Source organism: Triticum urartu, chromosome 4 (assembly GCF_003073215.2).
Source record: "Triticum urartu cultivar G1812 chromosome 4, Tu2.1, whole genome shotgun sequence".
NCBI lineage: Eukaryota > Viridiplantae > Streptophyta > Magnoliopsida > Poales > Poaceae > Triticum > Triticum urartu.
The window spans coordinates 440200102-440221086 of record NC_053025.1 but is presented as its reverse complement, the minus strand read 5'-3'; the positions used below and the strand labels follow the sequence as shown (position 1 = coordinate 440221086).

At 47.0% G+C, this 20985-nt stretch overlaps 2 protein-coding genes across 6 annotated transcripts; one reads left to right on the top strand and one right to left on the bottom strand.

Annotated features, from left to right (window-relative positions):
* The first annotated feature begins 1142 nt into the window (after positions 1–1142).
* LOC125551934 (probable protein phosphatase 2C 33) lies at positions 1143–5781 on the top strand. 2 transcript variants are annotated; one of them, XM_048715348.1, is made up of 7 exons: positions 1145–1643; positions 1742–1913; positions 2004–2221; positions 2311–2418; positions 2506–2631; positions 2732–2976; positions 5168–5781. In XM_048715348.1, the coding sequence occupies exons 1-7, from the start codon at positions 1434–1436 to the stop codon at positions 5388–5390; spliced, it is 1302 nt and encodes a 433-aa protein (XP_048571305.1). In that variant the 5' UTR covers positions 1145–1433; the 3' UTR covers positions 5391–5781. The 2 variants fall into 2 exon arrangements, with proteins under 2 accessions (XP_048571304.1, XP_048571305.1); XM_048715347.1 differs by having other exon boundaries at positions 1143–1643; positions 1742–2221.
* Positions 5782–10722: 4941 nt separating this feature from the next.
* Positions 10723–13582, bottom strand: LOC125553918 (calmodulin-binding protein 60 B-like). 4 transcript variants are annotated; one of them, XM_048717568.1, is made up of 8 exons: positions 13367–13582; positions 13196–13274; positions 13060–13112; positions 12186–12673; positions 11925–12085; positions 11645–11842; positions 11408–11561; positions 10723–11309 (listed from the first exon to the last, which is right to left on the bottom strand). In XM_048717568.1, the coding sequence occupies exons 1-8, from the start codon at positions 13468–13470 to the stop codon at positions 11086–11088; spliced, it is 1461 nt and encodes a 486-aa protein (XP_048573525.1). In that variant the 5' UTR covers positions 13471–13582; the 3' UTR covers positions 10723–11085. The 4 variants fall into 4 exon arrangements, with proteins under 4 accessions (XP_048573525.1, XP_048573527.1, XP_048573523.1 ...); XM_048717570.1 differs by having other exon boundaries at positions 11389–11561; positions 13196–13277; positions 13367–13581; XM_048717566.1 differs by having other exon boundaries at positions 13196–13277; positions 13367–13581.
* Positions 13583–20985: the final 7403 nt, after the last annotated feature.

Genomic DNA, 20985 nt, shown 5'->3' with positions numbered 1-20985 from the left:
CAAATGGAAAAGCAATGTTGAAGCAGTCAAGTCTCATGTTCAGTTTGGGCCGTGTGAGATGATTGTAACACGGTTTTATTTACGTGATTGTTCTGATAGTATGTAAGGTATATATGATAAGATCATCACATGGGGTACAAAGTAAGCAGACCTGGCCAAATTTACGCAACCAAATATCACGCAGTCCATCAACACAAGTATTTGAATGTCCCAGGTGAGACACATATGAAGGAGAAAAAAGATACAAGCAACCAAACATGCTCATAGTAGATTGATGACCATGCCTAAACTATAGCTGGCCAAATGGGTCGGGTTAACCAGGCCGACCCGTGAGCACGCCGGCACGGCCCGCCATGGGCCAGACACGGCACGGGCTAAACGGGCCGGGCCCGGCACGCGACATGCCCTGGGCCATGCTTGGGCTGCTAGCTTGAGCACGCGGGCCGGCACGACACGATCCGATTATGTTTTTTTATACATCTATATATGACTCAACAGGTAAAAATAGGCTAAAAACGCCCAGTGCGTCAAATAGCAGACGAACTAGCGGGCCTGGCGTGCTAGTGGACCGGCTCGATTAGTAGCTGGGCCGTGCCTAGGTTGGGACCTCCCGCCCGTGGGCCGGTACGACACGGCCTGGCTATTAGTCGTGCCGTCACGGGCCGTGTCGTGCTAGGCACGTTTACCGCGGGCCGAGCCGTGCCGACCCGTTTGGCCCGGTATGGCCTGAACAACAAAATATGTATATGCACCCTATTCAGAAAACAGAAGAAGTATATTTAGCGAGAATCTGAAGATTTGCAATAATAGCACATGGGTCCATGACTTCACACCAAAACCATCGATGGTCAACATGACATCCAGTTTAGCCGGCAACATGGTTCCGCAGAGAAAAAAGACATACACACTCGACGGTACGACAAGCGGAGCAAATCCAGGCAGACACATGTTTCTTAATCTAAAGCTGTAAACCACCATTGACCTCCTATAGCTAAGCTAATCAGCACTAGTCCTAGGTAGCCCAACTGGGCTAGCCATCCCACTACTCTTTATTTATTTATAAAAAGCTTGCAAGTACTCTTCATTTTAGTAAGTTTTTTTTAGCTTGAATAATTTGGACCAAACCAAACCCCCCACTATTTCTCCAAATCATAATACTCTACTCCTCTCCACCTTGTCACTCTAGAGTCGGCGGACTTCCTCTGTCCCTTCTGCCTTTACTCCCTTCACCGAATTCCCCAAACCCCAGCTCGCCGCCGCCCGCATTGCGACGCCGGCCCGGGAATACGAGGACCCGTCGCGTCGTCTCAGATCCAGCTCGGAGCCTTCCCCGCCGGGGCCGCCGACCAGAGCTTTTCCCCGCAAGAAATGGCGCCATTCGAGCGGGTTCTTGGGAAGACGCTTCTTCGCTAGGACCGCAGCAGGGGGCTGTGATGGAGAGCGCCTCCAATGAGGAGACGCTGCCCCCGGCGCTGCCTCTGGCGACGCTGATCGGCCGCGAGCTCCGCGGCGGCGGCTCCGAGCGCCCGCTCGTGCGGTACGGCCACTCCGGCTTCGCCAAGCGCGGCGAGGACTACTTCCTGGTCAAGCCCGACTGCCTCCGCGTCCCCGGCGACCCTTCCTCGGCCTTTTCCGTCTTCGCCGTACGCGCACTGTCTTATTCGCAGGCCCCCTTTTGTTTTTTCTCTCTCGGGTTCGGCCATGTGAGGGCGTGTTTGTTTCTCGGATCTGCTGACTGTAGGTGTTCGACGGCCACAATGGCGTGTCGGCGGCGGTGTTCAGCAAGGAGCACTTGCTCGACGACGTGATGAGCGCCGTGCCGCAGGGTATCAGCCGCGAGGACTGGCTGCAGGTGCTGCCGCGCGCGCTTGTGGCAGGCTTCGTCAAGACAGATATTGACTTCCAGCGCAAGGGTGAGACTCAGAGAGAGGTCCTTGCAATGCCATTATATTCCCCGGCGAATCTCATCACTAAGATGTTGTTAACTCTGGGAATTGGTGCAGGGGAAATGTCAGGGACGACGGCGACGTTGGTCGTCATCGATGGGTTCACCGTGACTGTGGCGTCAGTCGGAGACTCCAGGTGCATCCTTGACACTCAAGGTGGTGTGGTCTCTCTGCTAACCGTTGACCACAGGCTAGAGGAGAATGTAGAGGAGCGGGAGCGTGTCACGGCGAGTGGAGGGGAGGTCAGCCGGCTGAACCTTTGCGGTGGGCAGCAGGTACCGCTCTACTGGGATCAGTTTGGGGATGCAACTGCATATTTGGATATAAACTTTGGGGGTAAATTGTTATGTTTATTTTTATATAGGTTGGCCCTCTCCGATGCTGGCCAGGTGGACTGTGCCTTTCAAGATCAATTGGGGATACCGATGTTGGGGAGTTCATCGTGCCAATTCCACATGTCAAGCAAGTGAAGGTGAATTTTGGAAGTTTGATCAAATGCCATGAGCGTACCTTATTCTAGTGTATCTTGACTGACATGTGTGTTTTGGGTTTGCCATAGCTCTCTAGTGCTGGAGGAAGGCTAATAATTGCATCAGATGGAATATGGGATGCAGTGTCCTCAGAGATTGCAGCGCAGGCGTGCAGAGGCTTGCCTGCAGAATTGGCCGCAAAGCTTGTTGTTAAGGTCAGTATGCATTTCACTGCAGTTGTTAAATTGTCCCATACTTTCTGCAGTATGCTTGATTGTCTTGACCATCTAACTGAGATCAATTTTGCTTGTACAGCAAGCTCTAAAGACAACTGGATTGAAAGATGATACAACTTGTGTAGTTGTTGATATCATCCCATCTGATCATTGTTCAACACCGCCACCATCGTCTCCAAAGCAAAATCAGAACAAGTTGAGGTTTCTTCTTTTTGGTAGGAGGTCCCATAGCTCTGTTGGAAAGCTTGGTGACAAAAAGAAGTCTGCTTCATTTGGATTTGTGGAGGAATTATTTGAAGAAGGCTCTGCATTGTTGGAAGAAAGGCATGTTCTTATTTTTCTCTTACACTTCATATTGTTTTATATACTATGCATATCAGTAAAGTACATGGTTTTTAGTCGTGCATTTATTTGTCATATGTGAATTTTGTGTTTGTCATTGGATAATTTCCTTTTGCTTCACTTTTATCTCCTTATCCCTGGTTTAGTTTGATGATATACAATACATCTTTTGGATGGTGAAGAACAAGTGGTTGTATCCACCCCCTAACTGAACGTTTCTGGATTAGCACTGGTAGTCTTTTTTTTTTTGGGCGTCAGTTGTTCAATCATCTGTAGCTACTGTATTTAATATTTCATGAAAAGTAGTAAAGCAACATTGCACAAGCTCTCCATGAATTGGTCTTATGTACCATGTCCTGGGTACCAGACATGCCTTTATGTTTGGTGCTGTTGAATTACTGGACCTATTTTTCCACTCTCTTGGTTAGGTGCATATAGCTGGTGTACTTGCCAGATATGTATTCACGCAAATGGTGACTGTTTTCTGTTCTTTGTGGTGGCATTGTCCATTTCTCTTGTGGTGGCATCGTCCTTTAAACATTACTTAAATATGCCGTCTAGTTGAAAATTAGAATGTAGACCAAGGTCAAAAGAGCCAAGTAATACACGAAAAATATTTTGCTCGTCACATTCTGACTGGAGATGGACAACGAGGATTTTGAGATGACTTCTATTTGTGTAGTCATTTATTGAGTTGTTGTGCTTCTTCTAGTAACGGAACATAGGTAATGTTAGAATATCACCTTTGTTAGTTTGCATTTCTCTTGCAGTAGTACTTCTTTAGACTAGTAGGTGGTCTGGAAAGATAGGATTCTTATCTTGTATGCCGCTACAGCGCCTGAATACGGACCCTACTTTTCTCATTGTCAGTAGAAGATCAGGTTTTCAAGAATGGTTAGCACTGGAATGAGCAAACTTCATCTGCCGCTAGGAGCATCTCACTTTGGCTCTTCCATATACAATCTGCTTTTTTTTTTAGAAAAGGAGGAGGACCCCCGGCCTCTGCATCTGGGCGATGCATACGGCCACTTTATTAATTATTCTCACAAGACCTTACAAAGTCATACAACAGTAAGACTAAAGCCACCATCTAAGCAACAATTGTCGCTACTCCTATCCAATTGATGAAGGGGCGCTGATAGTCTGGGCCTAATACCAAACATACATCGCAGCCAAACCTAAACATCTAAGACCTGAGGTCCCAACCAGGACGCCTGCCGGGTATGGGGCACCTACCAGTCCGGCGCACTTCTCAACCAGGACGCCTGCCGGGTATGAGGCCGCCGCATCCACCTGCCTCCAGTCCATCTTCAGTGCTGTACTGCTACACCACCTTGCCCGGTCTCTCTGCCATCGACACCACCACGACGCCTGATAACGTCACCCTCCTGCGCGAGTCCCACGCCACACATCGGGCGCCGAGTCTCCACTGCGCCACGCCACCGAGAATCGTCACCATTAATGTGCAGGATGAATCACCGCTCCACCAATTCTTCCGTCCACTGGTCCCTCGAGCCCGTGTACACCTCCAAGAATGACGCCCCAAGAGGTAAACGACACAATAATGCCGCCGTCATCCGATCTACTGATCTAGGGTTTCCCCCGGAGGTAGCAGATAGTGGCTTGGAACTTCTCAACAGCGATGCCTTCAACAAGGGAACGACACCAAATAGTGCCGCCATCGCCGGCCTCGGCAGCAACCGCGAGCAGGTCTTCACCCAGATCTGTTCCAATGGCCTCCATCAAGCGTCTTGTGCACGGATCGTCCACCACCGCGGCCGCCGCCCGTCGCGAGTCCACAGCCGCCGACACAGTCCTCCGACGTCCGGGGCCGCCGCCCCGGGATCCAACCCTCGCTGGCCGCCGAGTCCTGCTGCCGCACGCCCGATGCGCATCGGACCGGGATGCTGCCGGCCGCTACCAGGCCCCGACCAGATCTGGGAAGAGGAATCAACCTCCACCGCAGCATCTAGCCATATACAATCTGCTGTATAATAAATTAATGGCCTCAGTCATTACATGCTTCTCTTATCAGTTTGTCCACTTGGCTGTTGAGATATATTGCTGATTGACATTTTGTTTGTTTGAGGAATGCCATCTGGTATTCTACTTCACCGTGTTCATTTTAAGCCTTTTGACAGCATAGTAACATCTTGTCCCCTGGCTTTTGCAGGTTGGGTAGGAATTCCCTGTCAAAAGCAAATTTGCCCCCATTTCGCTGTGCGATCTGTCAAGTGGACCAAGTGCCATTCGAAGATTTAATAACAGATAATGGGGGAGGTTACTGCTCTGCCCCGTCAACACCATCGAGCTGTCCTTATCTTTGTTCCGGTTGTAGAAAAAAGAAGGATGCAATGGAAGGTAAAAGATCTAATCGCTCGACTGCATGCACTTGAAAGTACCAGTAGCACTGACTGGTGCTCGTCCATGAGAACTAGTATTCTGGTTCAGTTTTTCTGCTCTATGTGAAGAGAGGGGAGAATAAACTGTTTGTCACTGGATCGAAGAATTATTTGGGTGAAACTAACTGTGTTCTGGCCTGAACTGAACAAATTGGGCCACTAACAAGCTTGTTGTCTATCAGGAGCGCTGATGAAATTTCCATTTGCTCTGAGAAGATGGCTCCCAGAAATTCAGCACTAGGTTTTTCTGTGTACCTTAGTCTGTGAAGTGAAATGACTAGCTTAAAACTGTTTCAGGAAGCGACGGCAAAGCTCCTCGTTGCTGCTCTGAAATGTACCTTGTATGGAACCGAACTGACTAATGTTTGATGCTATCCTTATCGAAGCTACTACTGCATTCTGGGTTGGTTTTTGTTGCGCTTGTCATGTAATTTCACTACTAAATCTGATCAGCAGGGAGACAACGGCGCAACTTGTCTGGCGGTAAGATAAAACTCTTGACTGGAGATTGATTGATCTCATAATCCAAATGATGTACAATTGTTTCCCGCTGTGTTCTGATGACTGTGGATCCTCTGACATTTAGGAGGCAAGTTAGGTAGGTACAATGGCCTTCATGTTTAAAATAGAGAAGGCAAGTTAGCACCAGATATTTTCCCGTATACTAACTTCCCTTGAGTCAGAGGATCTCGTTCCGACTGCAAGGTGAGGATAACAGAAAGCATACTACGAATATTGACATATGGTAGATCGCTTTCTTCCTTTTTGTTGAAGTGCCCGTTCCTGGCCTTGAGCACTGAAGCATCCAAATATCGTCATGTTAATTTATAGAGCTGCCGCTGCCGCTGCCAGCTATGCCCATATCAGCAAAGAATTACAGGCTTACTTCCTTGAGCTGTTTTTTTTTCAAACCTAGTTCCCTCAGCTGTTCTTTTTGAGCAAATAAAGAACTGTAATCTAAACAGGGAAGTCCCAAACCCTATTTGGCGCCTGGCGCCGGTGACAGTACAAACCCCCCCTCCCTCCCCTATCTAAGTGTAATCAGTCCCTTCAAAAGGAAAAATTTCAGAGACACCAGAGTTGAACCTTCTACAATCTTAATTCTCGGTCATACCGAATGAAACTCACTCACTTGGTGAAACCGAAATATTCAATCGACTATTCCATGGCACGTCGGTCAGACCGACGAAAAATGCTAAGGTAACATCGAAGCATGTTCCTTATCATTAACTAGCCATCGAAAAATCCAATTGATTCTGCTTGGAGACTCCAAACTGCACATATAAGAGAAAGTTTGCCAAACGTTTTCTATTGAATTATACTTAATTATACTTTCCGGGCTTTACTCAATGACCCTCTATTACAAACTCTCCAAATTACCATGACACTTCTTGTGCAAATTTATAATCCTTACCATTTGACATATACAAACAAGAGGACTTAACCCTTCTTGGAAATTGATGTCAAAGGGAAAGAGATATGCACATCAAAGCTTATATCTAAAGGGGTGAGAACTTATCTATTAAAAGTGATATGCACATCGGGAGAAACTGGTATTGAAATTGTTATTTGATATTTATCAAGATTTTCTCTTACCTCATAAACCTACTCCCAATAAAAGTCTCATGATACACGGGGAGAAGAAATCCAATAGGAGGGGGGTGGGGGTGGATCTTATTAAGATCCTATTGAATTTGTTTTAGTCAAATTCTTTGGAAATATTAAATTTCATACAAGTAGTACTCATTCTTATGCATGTCTTCCCTATCTTAGTTAATTGCAGTACTTTTCATGTTCTCAGTGAGATCCTTGTGTTTTCTGACCTTATTTTCACAAGTTTATCTCTTCATGAATCTCTGCTTGGTATTTCAGTTTTGTGTGTGTATCTTTCACTTTAATGTCATCTCTTTCTTGTTGTAAATATATGTATTTAGCTAGGATTCATGTCCCTATGCTCTGATGCACTCCACCAAGATTCATGTGATATAGAAGAGTCTCCGGTACCTATTCAATTGTGCATTTGCATTTCAAAAGAAAAATTCTAAATATGCCTAATCTTAGGGGGAGCTCCTATATATCTCAGGTTTGTCAAAACTTCATATTGTTCTTCAATTAATATTTCTTCATTACAGCTTTGATTTATGTTGTCATCAATTACAAAAAAGGGAGAGGTTAAAAGCACATTCACCCCCTTGATCGTTCGGTAATTCATGTCAACACACATATTGTTGGACTAATGTTTTCCTTGAGAGTATTTCAGGAAGTTCAACTTAGGCAAAACTTTGGAAAGTGAATGTGGACCCCTCAAGATACTAAGTACAAGTGTTGGCCAAGCCCCAAGACTCCATTTTATGTTTCAGCGATCCAAGATCACACTGAGTCCATAGGTATGCCATATCGAAAGGGGATGAAGTTGTGATCATGGACTCACTACTCAAGCGCTTAGACATCAAGCTCCAAAAGCCTCATTCAAATTCTCACATTCTACTATGTCACAAACCCTAAGTGAAACTCAGGCTCACTGAAAGAGACACACCTAGAGTCATTGAGCCATTCATGACATAGTCGTTGCCTAAACCCTAGAACTTCGGTTCCACCGAGTTGACACTTCACTCCCACGAAGAGCACTTGCCAACCTTCTGTTTTCAACTGAAATTCATTCGGAATTTCCGAGCGGTTTCAGTCGGTGACACTGAAGTATGGAAGGTGCTTAGGTCATCACAACTCAGAGCCACCAAACGTTTTCACCCTGTCTCATTGATTGAAAACGCCTAAAGTTCAAACCTTTTGTACTGATTGGTCTCACCGAGTGGTTTCACCCGGTCCCACTGAATAGTGCATAAAGATGTGTAATGGTTGGATTTGGTGCTGCTATACCCCACCCACTCCACCAAACTCTCAAAGAGCAACTAGAGGGAAGCATAAACATTCCATACCCATATTTCTGAGAGAGATTTCCGCATCCTTCTGTTGAGATCACAGGGGTTCCACTCCAGCCATAGAACCTTGACTTCTAGTCATCTCATTGCTTTCTACCCAAACCCTCTCCCGTCCCAAGGCCAAAATCCGTGAAAGAGTGTTTGAGTGTTGAGGAGATTATCTTTTGAAGCACAAGAGCAATAAGTACATCATCAACAAACCCACCTATTACTTTTTAGAGGGTGGCGCCTCCTAGATTGACTAGGTGTTCTTGCGAGTCTTCAAATCTCGTGAAGAAACCAAGAAATTTGTGAGGGCAAGAAGATCACCTACTTCGTGAAGATCTACCCGAAATGAGGCTAGTCCCTCTTGGGCGTAAGCCATGATGGGATATGCAAAGTTGCTTCTTCGTGGACCCTTTGTGGGTGGAGCCCTTTATGGATTCGATTCCCTCGTGGAATCTCGCAACCGTTATCCCTGAGATCATTGATCCGGGAGATTGAAGCCACTATCAACATGGACGTATGATAGCACCATATATCGGAACCACGGGCCAAAAATCTTCCCGGTCAACCTTTGTTTTCGAATCTCAAACTCTAGTACCTAACTACTAACATTTGCATGATTGTTATTTTTCACTGCCCATACTCTAGATATGCATGTGTAGGCTATACTTGTTGCTATTTAGCTGATGCCAAAATCTACCTAAAAGTTATGAAACATTATAATCGCTAATTGGTCCTTGCTAATCTCTATCCATCACCCCTCTAGACGCCTTTCAATCCTACAATAACGTGGGCAATATTTGTGCATATTCTCGCGAATTTTCTTTTTGTATAACTATTTCAATTTGACAATCTTATTTGGCTGTGCTTAGTTAAATCGCACACGGTTCTCTACAAGTGAGTGTGTATGATAGGATAAGAAACACGTTGTCGAGAATCAAATTGTATGCGTTTGCACAATCATCGCACATGGTATGGAACAACGAAACAAGTGTGCTTGGACTCTACAACAGATCACCCCCCCCCCCCCCCCCCGAAATGATTTTGGATGGTGTGCGATAGCTCCTAGTCCCACACATGAGCTTTAAATCAACCTTGTCCGATGCTAAACGCAATCTCACTCATAAAGTAGAAGGTCAACACGCACAATGGAATGAACCATCATAGACTTAGATGAAGCGTGTGTGGGGGTTGAAACAATCTCACACATTTAGGTGTTCTGAACCGTGTCCAATAGGACCTAAATCACAAACGTTTCCCCTTTCGTGATCGTGTGTAATGGTCCAAACAATCACACACATGTAAGCGATAGATCCCTGGTCACAAATGTTTGCTTATTTTTCGACCATGTGCATTTGTTTAATCATCGCACACACATTGTTTTAGAAATTTGTGTGCAGCGGACTACCCATTCACATGTTTTCTCCAGTCATGTGCATGACTGCTCGTGTGGTTTTAAACCGTATGCAATGACCCTATCTGTACCAATTGTCACTCTAATAACTTGATACTTCATAGCTACTAGAGGATAACATGCGCTTTACAACGCCGTCCTTTGGTTTTGAAATTAAGCCTATTTTCTCCCAAAACTTATTATGTCAATTCACATTCCGTGCTTACTGTGGAGGCGGTCGAGCAAACACGGACCCCCGCGGGCTGTATTGGGTTGGTCATGTAGGACAGTCCTTGAGGTAGGAAGGTTTCATTTTATTTTTTATTTTTTTGTCTACCCTTTTGTCCATGTTTTACTTTCCTGTTCATTTTTATATTTATTTTATTTTTATTTTATACAATTCATGATTTTTTTTATAAATTTATGAATATTTTAAAAATTCAGGAACATAATTCAAAATCTTGAATATTTTTTAAAATTCAAAATAAATATAAAAATTGTGAATATATTTTTAAAATCCATGATTTTTTACATTTAAAAAAAATTTAAAAAAATTCTGACTATTACTAAAAATCATGAACAATTATAAAACTCATGAACAGTCTTTTAGAACTCATAAATATTTTTTATTAATCATGAAGAATTTTAAAATTTATTAAATTTATTTTAATTCAAGAATGTTTTTAAAATTGTGAACATTTTTGGAAATTCACAAAAAATACATTAATATTCTTTTTAAAATGCTTTAATGGGATGTGGATTTCGATACTGTCATGCAGGACCCATGACCCTACCATACCCTTACATGTGGGGTCCACTTCTAAGAAAGACTTTGGAGCTCTTCTATGCCTCTATTCCTAGGGAGCTTAATAATTTTAGGATTACCTCGGGCACGTGGACGAGAGCAAAGCTGCGAGGCGCCGTACGCTAAAGCAAGTATAGGCACGTCCGTTGTGGTCGTTTCCAAGAAAGATTTCAGGCTTACTTCATTTAAATGTCCTCCGTACGCTGAGAAAGATTACAAGTTTATTTCATTTCACTGTCCTTTGCGGACAGAGAAAGGTTACAACTTACAAGTGGGGCATCCTTTGCCTTGGGAAAAATTGACACACAACCAAATAAAGTCTAAGCAGCAAGCACCTTTTACACATACAGGAGATCGAGGCTCCTAGCATGGAGAAAATCCAGATTAGTGCCTTTGTAATATCACATTTTACAAGACCCCCATGTCCTACAAATCCTATCACGCTACCTACTTTTATTGCCTTCTCTCTCTGCATGCATCACCCCAACCCACGAAACAGCAACGACATGCGAGTACGTGTTAGCACTTAGCAGACAGTTAGTCACAGCTAGCGAGGCTCTGCATGGATCACAACCTCGCCCCGGTGCTGGAGAGCAGCAGCCCGCACGGCTGAGACGGCCCACTGAACTGCAGCATGTCGAAAGGGTCCCTCGTCGCGTCGAAGCCATTGGTGATCCAGGGCTCGCTATGGTGGTGGCGGTGGTGGTGCTGGTGCAGAACATCCTCCAGGCCCAGGGCGGCATCGTGGAGGGGCAGCAGGCCATGGTCCTGTGGCTGTGGGTTCGCCTCGCCTGATCAGACACAAGAAACAAAAGTAAGAGTGAGATGATGGGGGGCTACGGCCTTAGGACGGAACCAACCAACAAACACCTGGTGGGAGAAGACTGACCACCTTGAGGAGGAATGCCCGGCATCTGCGCGCTCGCTGGACCCGGCGGCGCCGGCGCTGTCGGCGACTGGTCGGCGCTCTGCGACTGCACCTTGAATTCCACGATGCGGCCGGGGAACTTGTAGGCGTCCTGCTGCAGCTTCACCACCAGCGCCTGCATGCAACGCGATGCTGTTATGTTTACGAACGACCCACATATTGTTCATGAGAGACACAGACCGAAATGAAGTGCAGTACCTTCTGCGTTGCGGTGAGGGCGTTCACGGAGAAGCAGTTACTCCCGACCACCACCCCGATGATTTCATGGATGCAGTTGAAGAGCAGGATGATCCCGTGCTCGCTGCAGTAGGAGTAGAGCTTGTCGTCCAGGACGCACTCCCGGGCATGCTCCACGGTTGACTCCCACATTTTGTTCGACATCCCACTGCCGAGCAACTGAAAATGGCACACGTGATGAGAATATATAGTTTGTAGAGTACGTGAAACTCTGTAAAAAAGAGGCAGTCCAGGTTCTTACGCCGCGCAGTCCATATTGATCCATCACCAAGTTCCTGAGGAAGTCCTGAACGGTGTGGATGCCAAAGTCAGCGAGCTTCTTGTGGAAAACTCCGTCTTTCCCAATCTTTTCCAAACGCCATACGTCGTCAGCCAACGCAGGAGGGTGATGCTTCTTGTACACTGAAAAGTAAAAAGTTCAACCAGTCAGTTAGACTACAAGGGAAAAAAAGATTGCAATAATTTCGTTTGGTTAAAATATGTAGTATCAATAATCACAAACCTTCACCACGGTGATCCTTCACCAGGAAGGGATTGCTGACAGCCTCCTGCACCCTCTCTTCGATGGAGCTGGCGCGAGACATCCTCGCGCCGAGCCTGAACTTCCTGCTTCTGATCCAGCTAGAGTTGTCCGTGAAGGAGATGTCGCGGACAGAGCCCACGCCTTTCTCGAGCACAATGACCACCTCACCGGACAGCAGCGGCCTCTTGCCTTCTCTCTCGAAGACTATGCTCTCGCTGAACTCCTTTTCGGTGTGCTCAAGGCGCTCGTCGGCGTTGAAGTCGCCGTCGAGAACGAGGAGCTCCACCTTCATGGAGGACAAGGGGCCTGAGGTGATCAGCTGGTTGTTGACGGCGTCGGTGAGAACAATTCGAAGTGGCTGCTTGTTCTCTGCTTCTACCCTGTTGCCCGTGAAAAGGGTCTGAGGCAGGTTGCCCTGGAACTGCAGCTTGTATCTTTTGCTGCTCGTCTTTAACTGAAGTGGAAGCCTGAGTAATGCAGAGCAGAAATTTAGCCAGAAAAACAGGAAGGAGCCTATAACTTAACACTTTCGGCCAAAGTAGAATTAGCAGCCCTATAAAGTTTAAAAAGGGACTACCGCTACTGCACTGCCTAATGTTTGTAACAACCATATGGTGGCAATTTAAAGGATTTTCAACAGCATTACGGGTAGTATATTCAGGTCCATATTATTTGCAACGACTTTGTTAAAATTGCAAATTCAACAGTGAAAATGATCTTCAGAGTTATATCTGCTTCATAATATTGTCGCTAGTAGTGCTTAGTAGTAACCTTGGATAGCATGTAAATGAAGCATGTAACTGTTCACAGAAGATTGAATCACTAAACACAGCAGTAGTATTTAGGCACTAACCTGTGAGCCGAATCGATGTGGCGGATAAGAACATTGTGCACTTCTTCCTGCACCTGAATCCGCAACAGAGTCAGCGCATTGCTGCCGAAGAAGCGAGTTCTGCAGAGTAAACAAACATGGAGAGAAATGTGCTTACAACTCGGCGCAGAAAGGGCTCCAGCTTGGGCAGATGCTTCTGCATGTACTGCGCGCCAATGGCCTCCTGCATCGAGCTACTACTGCACAGAGCAAAAGGTGCCAAGCATCGTCAGAACCAAGCAAACTCAAAGCCTGACACCATTCTGTAGAGAAGCAAGAATGCACTCACTTGAGAAGCGTTCGCCGGCGCTTGGCGTCCGGGGAGGCGAGCTCCTCCTCGTCGCCGTCCACCACCTCCTCCTCCACGATGTCCAGCACCCTCTTCAAATCCATCACGGACTTGACTTGCCTAAGCTCACTTCACTAGCTAGCTTCACCTGAGGTGAGTGAGGTACGTGGGCGGCGTAGGAGTCTGAGCTGGCTGTGCAAGTGATGACCACGTACTACGTACGTGGGCTATAAATAGCGGCGGCAATGAGCAGAGGAAGCAGCGCCGAAGCTTCTCTCCCCCTCCCCGCAGGGTGGTGGCGGGTCGGTCTCGTCAAGGACACGCTCCCCTCGCCGGCAAGCCAAAAGACCGTAAAGCCTCATCAGAATCCCTAGAAATGCCAAGATTCGGCTCGGGCACGCCCACCCACCCGGGGCTTTGGGCCTTTTCCTCCCCGCCCCTCCTCCCTCCCCTCCTCCTCTCTTTCAGTGCCCGTCGACAAAAAGGGCGCGGAATTTTGTCAGAAAGCGGCAAAGCGGCGAGGCGAGCTGTGCATGCATGGAGATCATGGAGATGATGATGGTGGTGGAGCTGGAGATGGGCTAGCGCTCGCCCGGCGCGTGCGTCGGGAGGCGTGCCGGCGTACGTACGTGGTGCTGGTGGTGGTGGCCGGTGCATGGCTAGATATCGACCGGAGAAGCTTCCGGGAAGCAGGCGGAGCTCTAGCTAGCATGGCGATGGGAGAGGCGCGCGGGGCGCGTAGGCTTTCGGGGACGAAAGATGGGTACAAAGGCCAGCTTTCCGCCGGGAGGGGGGAGCTGCTGCCCTTCTCTCGGGTGCTCGCCTGCTCGGGCGGAGAAGAAAGGAGGAGCAAAGCAGAGCTAGGAGAACAAAGCGAAGAATTTATTCTCCTCCGAGCTCATGCTCCTGCTTTGCGCTGCGTTCGTGTGCCTGTGGGGAGACGAGGATAAAATTGAAATGGAGTGGACTTTGTCCATTTCCTTTTCTCTCCTTGTCCTCTTCGTCCGATCCGTCTCGCTTATCTGTAGAATCAGCTGAAAGGACTTTCCCGGTTACTGAACGAATGATGAATTGCTCGGTTATCTATTCATCATTTCTTCTCCACTGTCCTTGGCATCTTCGTACAGTCCATCTCGCTTATCTGTAAAATCAACTGAGAGGACTTTACCCCGGTGATTGAGTGAATGATGAAATGTACAGTTATCATTTCTTCTTTACTGAGCCGTCGAGTAGCACTGACTTGAAAATCACGGTCGCGTCTGGTCTTATTTATCTCGGGCGCGCAGATACGCAGCCAACCATATGCCCGTGGGAGGACGGACAGAAGAGCGGATTTTCCATTCTCGCCCGAATTCCCGAAAAGGAATCCTAGAAAGCGAGGAGATATCCGGGTTTCTGCAGGCACCCTCCCCTGCAGAGCAGCTGCAGGCAGGATTAGATTACGAGGTAGTATGTGGCTCTGGCTCTGGTGTGGGGGTCAGTCGGTCAGCTCTACCGTCGCCTTTGCTGGCCCCTAGAAAAAGCGGCTTATTACATCATGCTTGCTCCGGCCCTTTATTGCCACTGCTGCTATCTCCAAATCTCCCAGAAAGCACCCACCTCCCATGCATGTGAGGGGGGCGAAAGCCGGCTTTAGCATACGATGCTGATGCTCTCAGTCCCAGCCGCTTTGGGCGTGTGCGCGCGCCATGTCCCTAGCTGCTACTCACGTATCGGTATGGTGGTATCCGAGGCAATCGCCTGCTTCTCAGGGTTTCCCTTGGAGGTTAGGATTAAGGAGACAATTGGTCACACTGATGCTGCCGTGTGTTAGAAATATAGTACTATTTGGGTCTGAGTTAGAGATAACATCGACAAGTCTCCCTCCTTAGTTGTACACAACATACCCCCCATATCGATACAACACAACATCACAAATATTTCATCATATAATTTGAGGACCGGACTAACTGACGATCATTATGTGTATAGCGATAGATATCAACAATTCCCATATCGCGATGCCGAGCCGTCACGTGCTTCAAACTTAACCCACCACGACCCCGCACCACCACCACTCGAACCAAAAGCGCCGAGCAATTAACCCCCCACGCCGCCCACACCACCACACCCTTCTTTGTCTCTTACCCCCGTAAGAAAGGATTTCTTATCAGCTTCAACGACCGCCAAAATTCTCTTGTCTCCCAATCCAGAAGCTGCTTCACCACCATGATAGGTTTCTCTGAAGATCCCAAAAATCTCTCTTCTCTCCATCCTCTAAAGACCACAGTTATCAGCACTTAATCAAAAAACTTACCAGGGGAGAATTTTTCTTGGCATAGATAATTCAAAAAAAAAATATTGCGTTCAGATGGGAGTTGTTGTTGGTACATGGACTGGTGGATAGTGCCCGATCTGCCGAGTTCTTAGGTGAGCTCTACACAAAAATTCAAGCAGTGACATGCCCTTTTGTGATCGTTAGGATTTTAACTTAACCCGAGGGACGACGGGTAAGAGCAATCTTCATATAAATAATTAGAGGAGTGTGGATATGTCTAATGATTGGGTTGCGGAACTCGGGCTAATCGAGCTACATATGATTGGCACTAGGTTCATCTGGTGGAATAACCGGGACGACGTGGGGCGGTGCGTCCTGGATAGGGTGTTTGTGTCTACCAATTGGGAGAGCAAGTTCCCGAGGTACTCTCTCACGGTAGAAACCCGCCTAGGATCCGATCATTGTCCTCTAATCCTATGTTTTGGTGAAATACCATGACAATCATCGAAAAGGTTCTTCTTCAAGAAACAATGGTTACTACAACCGGGATTTGTGGACAGCGTAGTGGATATTTGGTTGCGGGCTAGGTCGCGCCCGCCGCATCGTTGCGGTCCTTTTTTGTTATTCCTTGGACATGTGGCAACATTGTATTCGCCAACTTCGACATAACCGAGGGGATGGGTGGGGGCCAATGTGGGGAGCGCTCTAAAGGCCCGCAAACAGACATTGCTTGCTAAGCTGGCAGATTTAGACTGCATAGCTGACGCCGGGGGAGGGGGTCACACATGATGAGTGGGCTCGAAGATATGCAATGGAGGACAAGATGATTTTCATTCTTAGGTGTGAGGAAATGTATTGGCAGCAGCGGGGCCAACAAAAATGGGTGGTGGAACGGGATGTTAGTTCTGAGTTCTTTCATGTCGTGGCCAATGGGAGGAGGCGTCGATGCATGATTCATTTCCTTCAGGATGATTTGGTGATTATTTCGGATGAGGGTGACCTTCGATGACATATTTATGGTTTCTATCGCGATCTTCTCGGATCGATCGAACCAACTATGGCACCGCTGCTCTTATCAGTATGGGAACATGACAGGAGGGTTTACAGTGGGGATAACCTTCGCTGATCGCTTCGTTCTCCTTGAATGAGATTGCTAATAACCTTGGTTCCATGCATTCTAATACTGCCCCTGGCTTAGACGGCTTTCTAGTCACCTTCTATAAGAAGTTATGGAATATTGCGGGTCCCCAATTCCTCACGTTGGTCCTAGATTTCACACATGGCGGATTGATGTGAAGCGGCTAAACTATGGGGTGATCACATTCTTGCCTAAAGTAGAAGGGGCAGACCATATCTGGCAATCACTAGTAGAAAACAGGGCTTTGGTCCTGGTCAAATCAGAGCATTAGTCCCGGTCGAGTTACAAACCGGGACTAATGGGTGCATCAGTCCCGGTTCAAGCGGCCAGGGAGCCGGCAGGGCCACGGCAGGCACTAGTCCCGGTTCGTCTGGCCCCTTTAGTCCCGGTTCTAGACATGAACTGGGACTAAAGGTCCTCGCTCCTACGGCAGCCCCTTTAGTCCCGGTTAGTGGCTGGAACCGGGACTAAAGGTCTGTCTTCTGTCCCGGTTCTAGCCACCATCCGGGACTAAAGAGATGCCTATATATATGCTCGCCCCTGCCCGCTCACTCCTCTGTTTTTTGGCCGGCCGGCGTGTGGGAGCTGTGTGCTGCTCTGCTCTCACCTCCTATGCACATGAGGTGTTCGATGAAATGCCTGATCCACACTTAAGCTTTCTCCTCTTCAAGCTCGACCTCCAAGCTCCATTTTCCCCAAGATTTGTCTAGGTTTGGCGGTCCGTCCCGTCCCATCCCCGTCCTCACCATCATCGATTGCCTGCGCTGATCTCATCCCCGACACCACCGTGGCGAGCCTCTTGTTCTTAACTTCTTTGTAAAAGAAAACATTCTTACTTGTATGGTTTAGATAGCTACTTGTATAATTTTCTTACTTTTATTATTGTTTGTTATTATATAGTGCCATGGTTTTGGTATCCGCCCCCGTCGGCTCTTGTCTGGTCTATGATTCGGATGTGTTATATTATCTTTTATAACTATTTGTTTCAATTAGTGTTTATGACAATTATGCCAACCAACGTGACATAGATGTTTTTATCTAGGAGGTATGTGAACCGGAAATTCCAACCGACCCTCTTGTCGAGAGGTTAAATTTGGTTGAAAAAGAAAACAATTATTTGAAAGAAAAATTGAAAAGAATTGAAGAGGAGAAGATGAAATTGGAGTTGCATGTTGCCGATGTCGTCGACGATCACAAGATCCAGATGGATGCAATGCGCTTGAAGATTAGAAAGATTGGAAAATATGCCATTGATAATGAGGCTTGGTATCATTGTGTTGTTGGATCAATTGTTACCTTAGTTGCGATTATGATCGCATTTGTTGTTGCATTTAAATGTTTTACATAGTTGTATGTTAGTTCCAACGTATGTTTTAATTAGATGCTCTAGAGAGCTGTATGTTGTTCTTTGAGAACTATGTATGAACTTTATGTATTTATTTTTTCAGTAATAACATTTGATCACTAGTGTACTTTGGTTTTAATGTCATGATGAACTTGTGTTAATTTGGTCACTTCTCTATTCATGATGTTGTTGGAAATATGCCCTAGAGGCAATAATAAAATGGTTATTATTATATTTCCTTGTTCGTGATAATTGTCTATTGTTCATGCTATAATTGTGTTATCCGGAAATCGTAATACATGTGTGAATACATAGACCACAACACGTCCCTAGTGAGCCTCTAGTTGACTAGCTCGTCGATCAAAAGATAGTCATGGTTTCCTGACTATGGACATTGGATGTCATTGATAACGGGATCACATCATTAGGAGAATGATGTGATGGACAAGACCCAATCCTAAGCATAGCTTAAAGATCGTGTAGTTTGTTTGCTATAGCTTTTACAAATGTCAAGTATCATTTCCTTAGACCATGAGATTGTGCAACTCCCGGATACCGTAGGAGTGCTTTGGGTGTACCAAACGTCATAGCGTAACTGGGTGACTATAAAGGTGCACTACGGGTATCTCCGAAAGTGTCTGTTGGGTTGGCACGAATCGAGACTGGGATTTGTCACTCCGTATGACGGAGAGGTATCTCTGGGCCCACTCGGTAATGCATCATCATAATGAGCTCAATGTGACCAAGTGGTTGATCACGGGATCATGCATTACGGTACGAGTAAAGTGACTTGCCGGTAACGAGATTGAACGAGGTATTGGGATACCGACGATCGAGTCTCGGGCAAGTAACGTACCGATTAACAAAGGGAATTGTATACGGGATTGATCGAATCCTCGACATCGTGGTTCATCCGATGAGATCATCGAGGAGCATGTGGGAGCCAACATGGGTATCCAGATCCCGCTGTTGGTTATTGACCAGAGAGTCGTCTCGGTCATGTCTGCATGTCTCCCGAACCTGTAGGGTCTACATACTTAAGGTTCGGTGACGCTAGGGTTGTTGAGATATTAGCATACGGTAACCCGAAAGTTGTTCGGAGTCCCGGATGAGATCCCGGACATCACGAGGAGTTTAGGAATGGTCCGGAGGTGAAGATTTATATATAGGAAGTTAAGTTTCGGCCATCGGGAAAGTTTCGGGGGTAATCGGTATTGTACCGGGACCACCGAAAGGGTCCCGGGGGTCCACCGGGTGGGGCCACCTATCCTGGAGGGCCCCATGGGCTGAAGTGGGAGGGGAACCAGCCCCTAATGGGATGGTGCCCCCCCCATGGGCCTCCCCTGCGCCTAGGGTTGGAAACCCTAGGGGTGGGGGCGCCCCACTTGGCTTGGCGGGCACTCCACCCCCTTTGGCCGCCGCCCCCCTTGGAGATTGCATCTCCTAGGGCCAGCGCCCCCCTAGGGGTCCTATATATAGTGGGGGGAGGGAGGGCAGCCACACCCTAGCCCCTGGCGCCTCCCTCTCCCTCCCGTGACACTCCTCCCTCTCCCTGAGCTTGGCGAAGCCCTGCCGAGATCACCGTTGCTTCCACCATCACGCCGTCGTGCTGCTGGATCTCCATCAACCTCTCCTTCCCCCTTGCTGGATCAAGTTGGGGGAGACGTCTTCCCAACCGTACGTGTGTTGAACGCGGAGGTGCCGTCCGTTCAGCGCTAGGTCATCGGTGATTTGGATCACGATGAGTATGACTCCATCAACCCCGTTCTCTTGAACGCTTCCGCTCGCGATCTACAAGGGTATGTAGATGCACTCTCCTCTCCCTCGTTGCTAGATGACTCCATAGATTGATCTTGGTGATGCGTAGAAAATTTTAAAATTCTGCTACGTTCCCTAACAGTGGCATCATGAGCTAGGTCTATCCGTAGTTTCTATGCACGAGTAGAGCACAAAGTAGTTGTGGGCGTGGATATTGTCAATTTGCTTGCCGTTACTAGTCTTATCTTGATTCGGCGGCATCGTGGGATGAAGCGGCCCGGACCGACCTTACACATACGCTTACGTGAGACTGGTTCCACCGATTGACATGCACTAGTTGCATAAGGTGGCTAGCGGGTGTCTGTCTCTCCCACTTTAGTCGGATCGGATTCAATGAAAAGGGTCCTTATGAAGGGTAAATAGAAATTGGCATATCACGTTCTGGTTTTGGCGTAGGTAAGAAACGTTCTTGCTAGAAACCTATAGCAGCCACGTAAAAACTTGCAACAACAATTAGAGGACGTCTAACTTGTTTTTGCAGCATGTGCCGTGTGATGTGATATGGCCAAAAGGATGTGATGAATGATATATGTGATGTATGAGATTGATCATGTTCTTGTAATAGGAATCACGACTTGCATGTCGATGAGTATGACAACCGGCAGGAGCCATAGGAGTTGTCTTAATTTATTTATGACCTGCGTGTCAACATAAACGTCATGTAATTACTTTACTTTATTGCTAAAGCGTTAGCCATAGTAGTAGAAGTAATAGATGACGAGACAACTTCAAGAAGACACGATGATGGAGATCATGGTGTCATGCCGGTGACAACGATGATCATGAAGCCCCGAAGATGGAGATCAAAAGGAGCAAATGATATTGGCCATATCATGTCACTATTTGATTGCATGTGATGTTTATCATGTTTTGCATCTTATTTGCTTAGAATGATGATAGCTTAAATAAGATGATCCCTCGTAATAATTTCAAGAAAGTGTTCCCCCTAACTGTGCACCGTTACGAAGGTTCGTTGTTTCGAAGCACCACGTGATGATCGGGTGTGATAGATTCTAACGTTCGAATACAACGGGTGTAAGCCAGATTTACACACGCAATAC

Coding starts and splice junctions, on each gene's coding strand:
- LOC125551934 (XM_048715347.1), top strand. CDS start 1,434: ATGGAGAGCGCCTCCAATGAGGAGACGCTGCCCCCGGCGCTGCCTCTG. Junction 2,419..2,505: donor CACATGTCAAGCAAGTGAAG/GTGAATTTTGGA, acceptor GGTTTGCCATAG/CTCTCTAGTGCTGGAGGAAG. Junction 2,632..2,731: donor CCGCAAAGCTTGTTGTTAAG/GTCAGTATGCAT, acceptor TTGCTTGTACAG/CAAGCTCTAAAGACAACTGG.
- LOC125553918 (XM_048717566.1), bottom strand. CDS start 13,470: ATGGATTTGAAGAGGGTGCTGGACATCGTGGAGGAGGAGGTGGTGGAC. Junction 12,086..12,185: donor GAAGGATCACCGTGGTGAAG/GTTTGTGATTAT, acceptor TTTACTTTTCAG/TGTACAAGAAGCATCACCCT. Junction 11,843..11,924: donor ATCAATATGGACTGCGCGGC/GTAAGAACCTGG, acceptor TGCCATTTTCAG/TTGCTCGGCAGTGGGATGTC.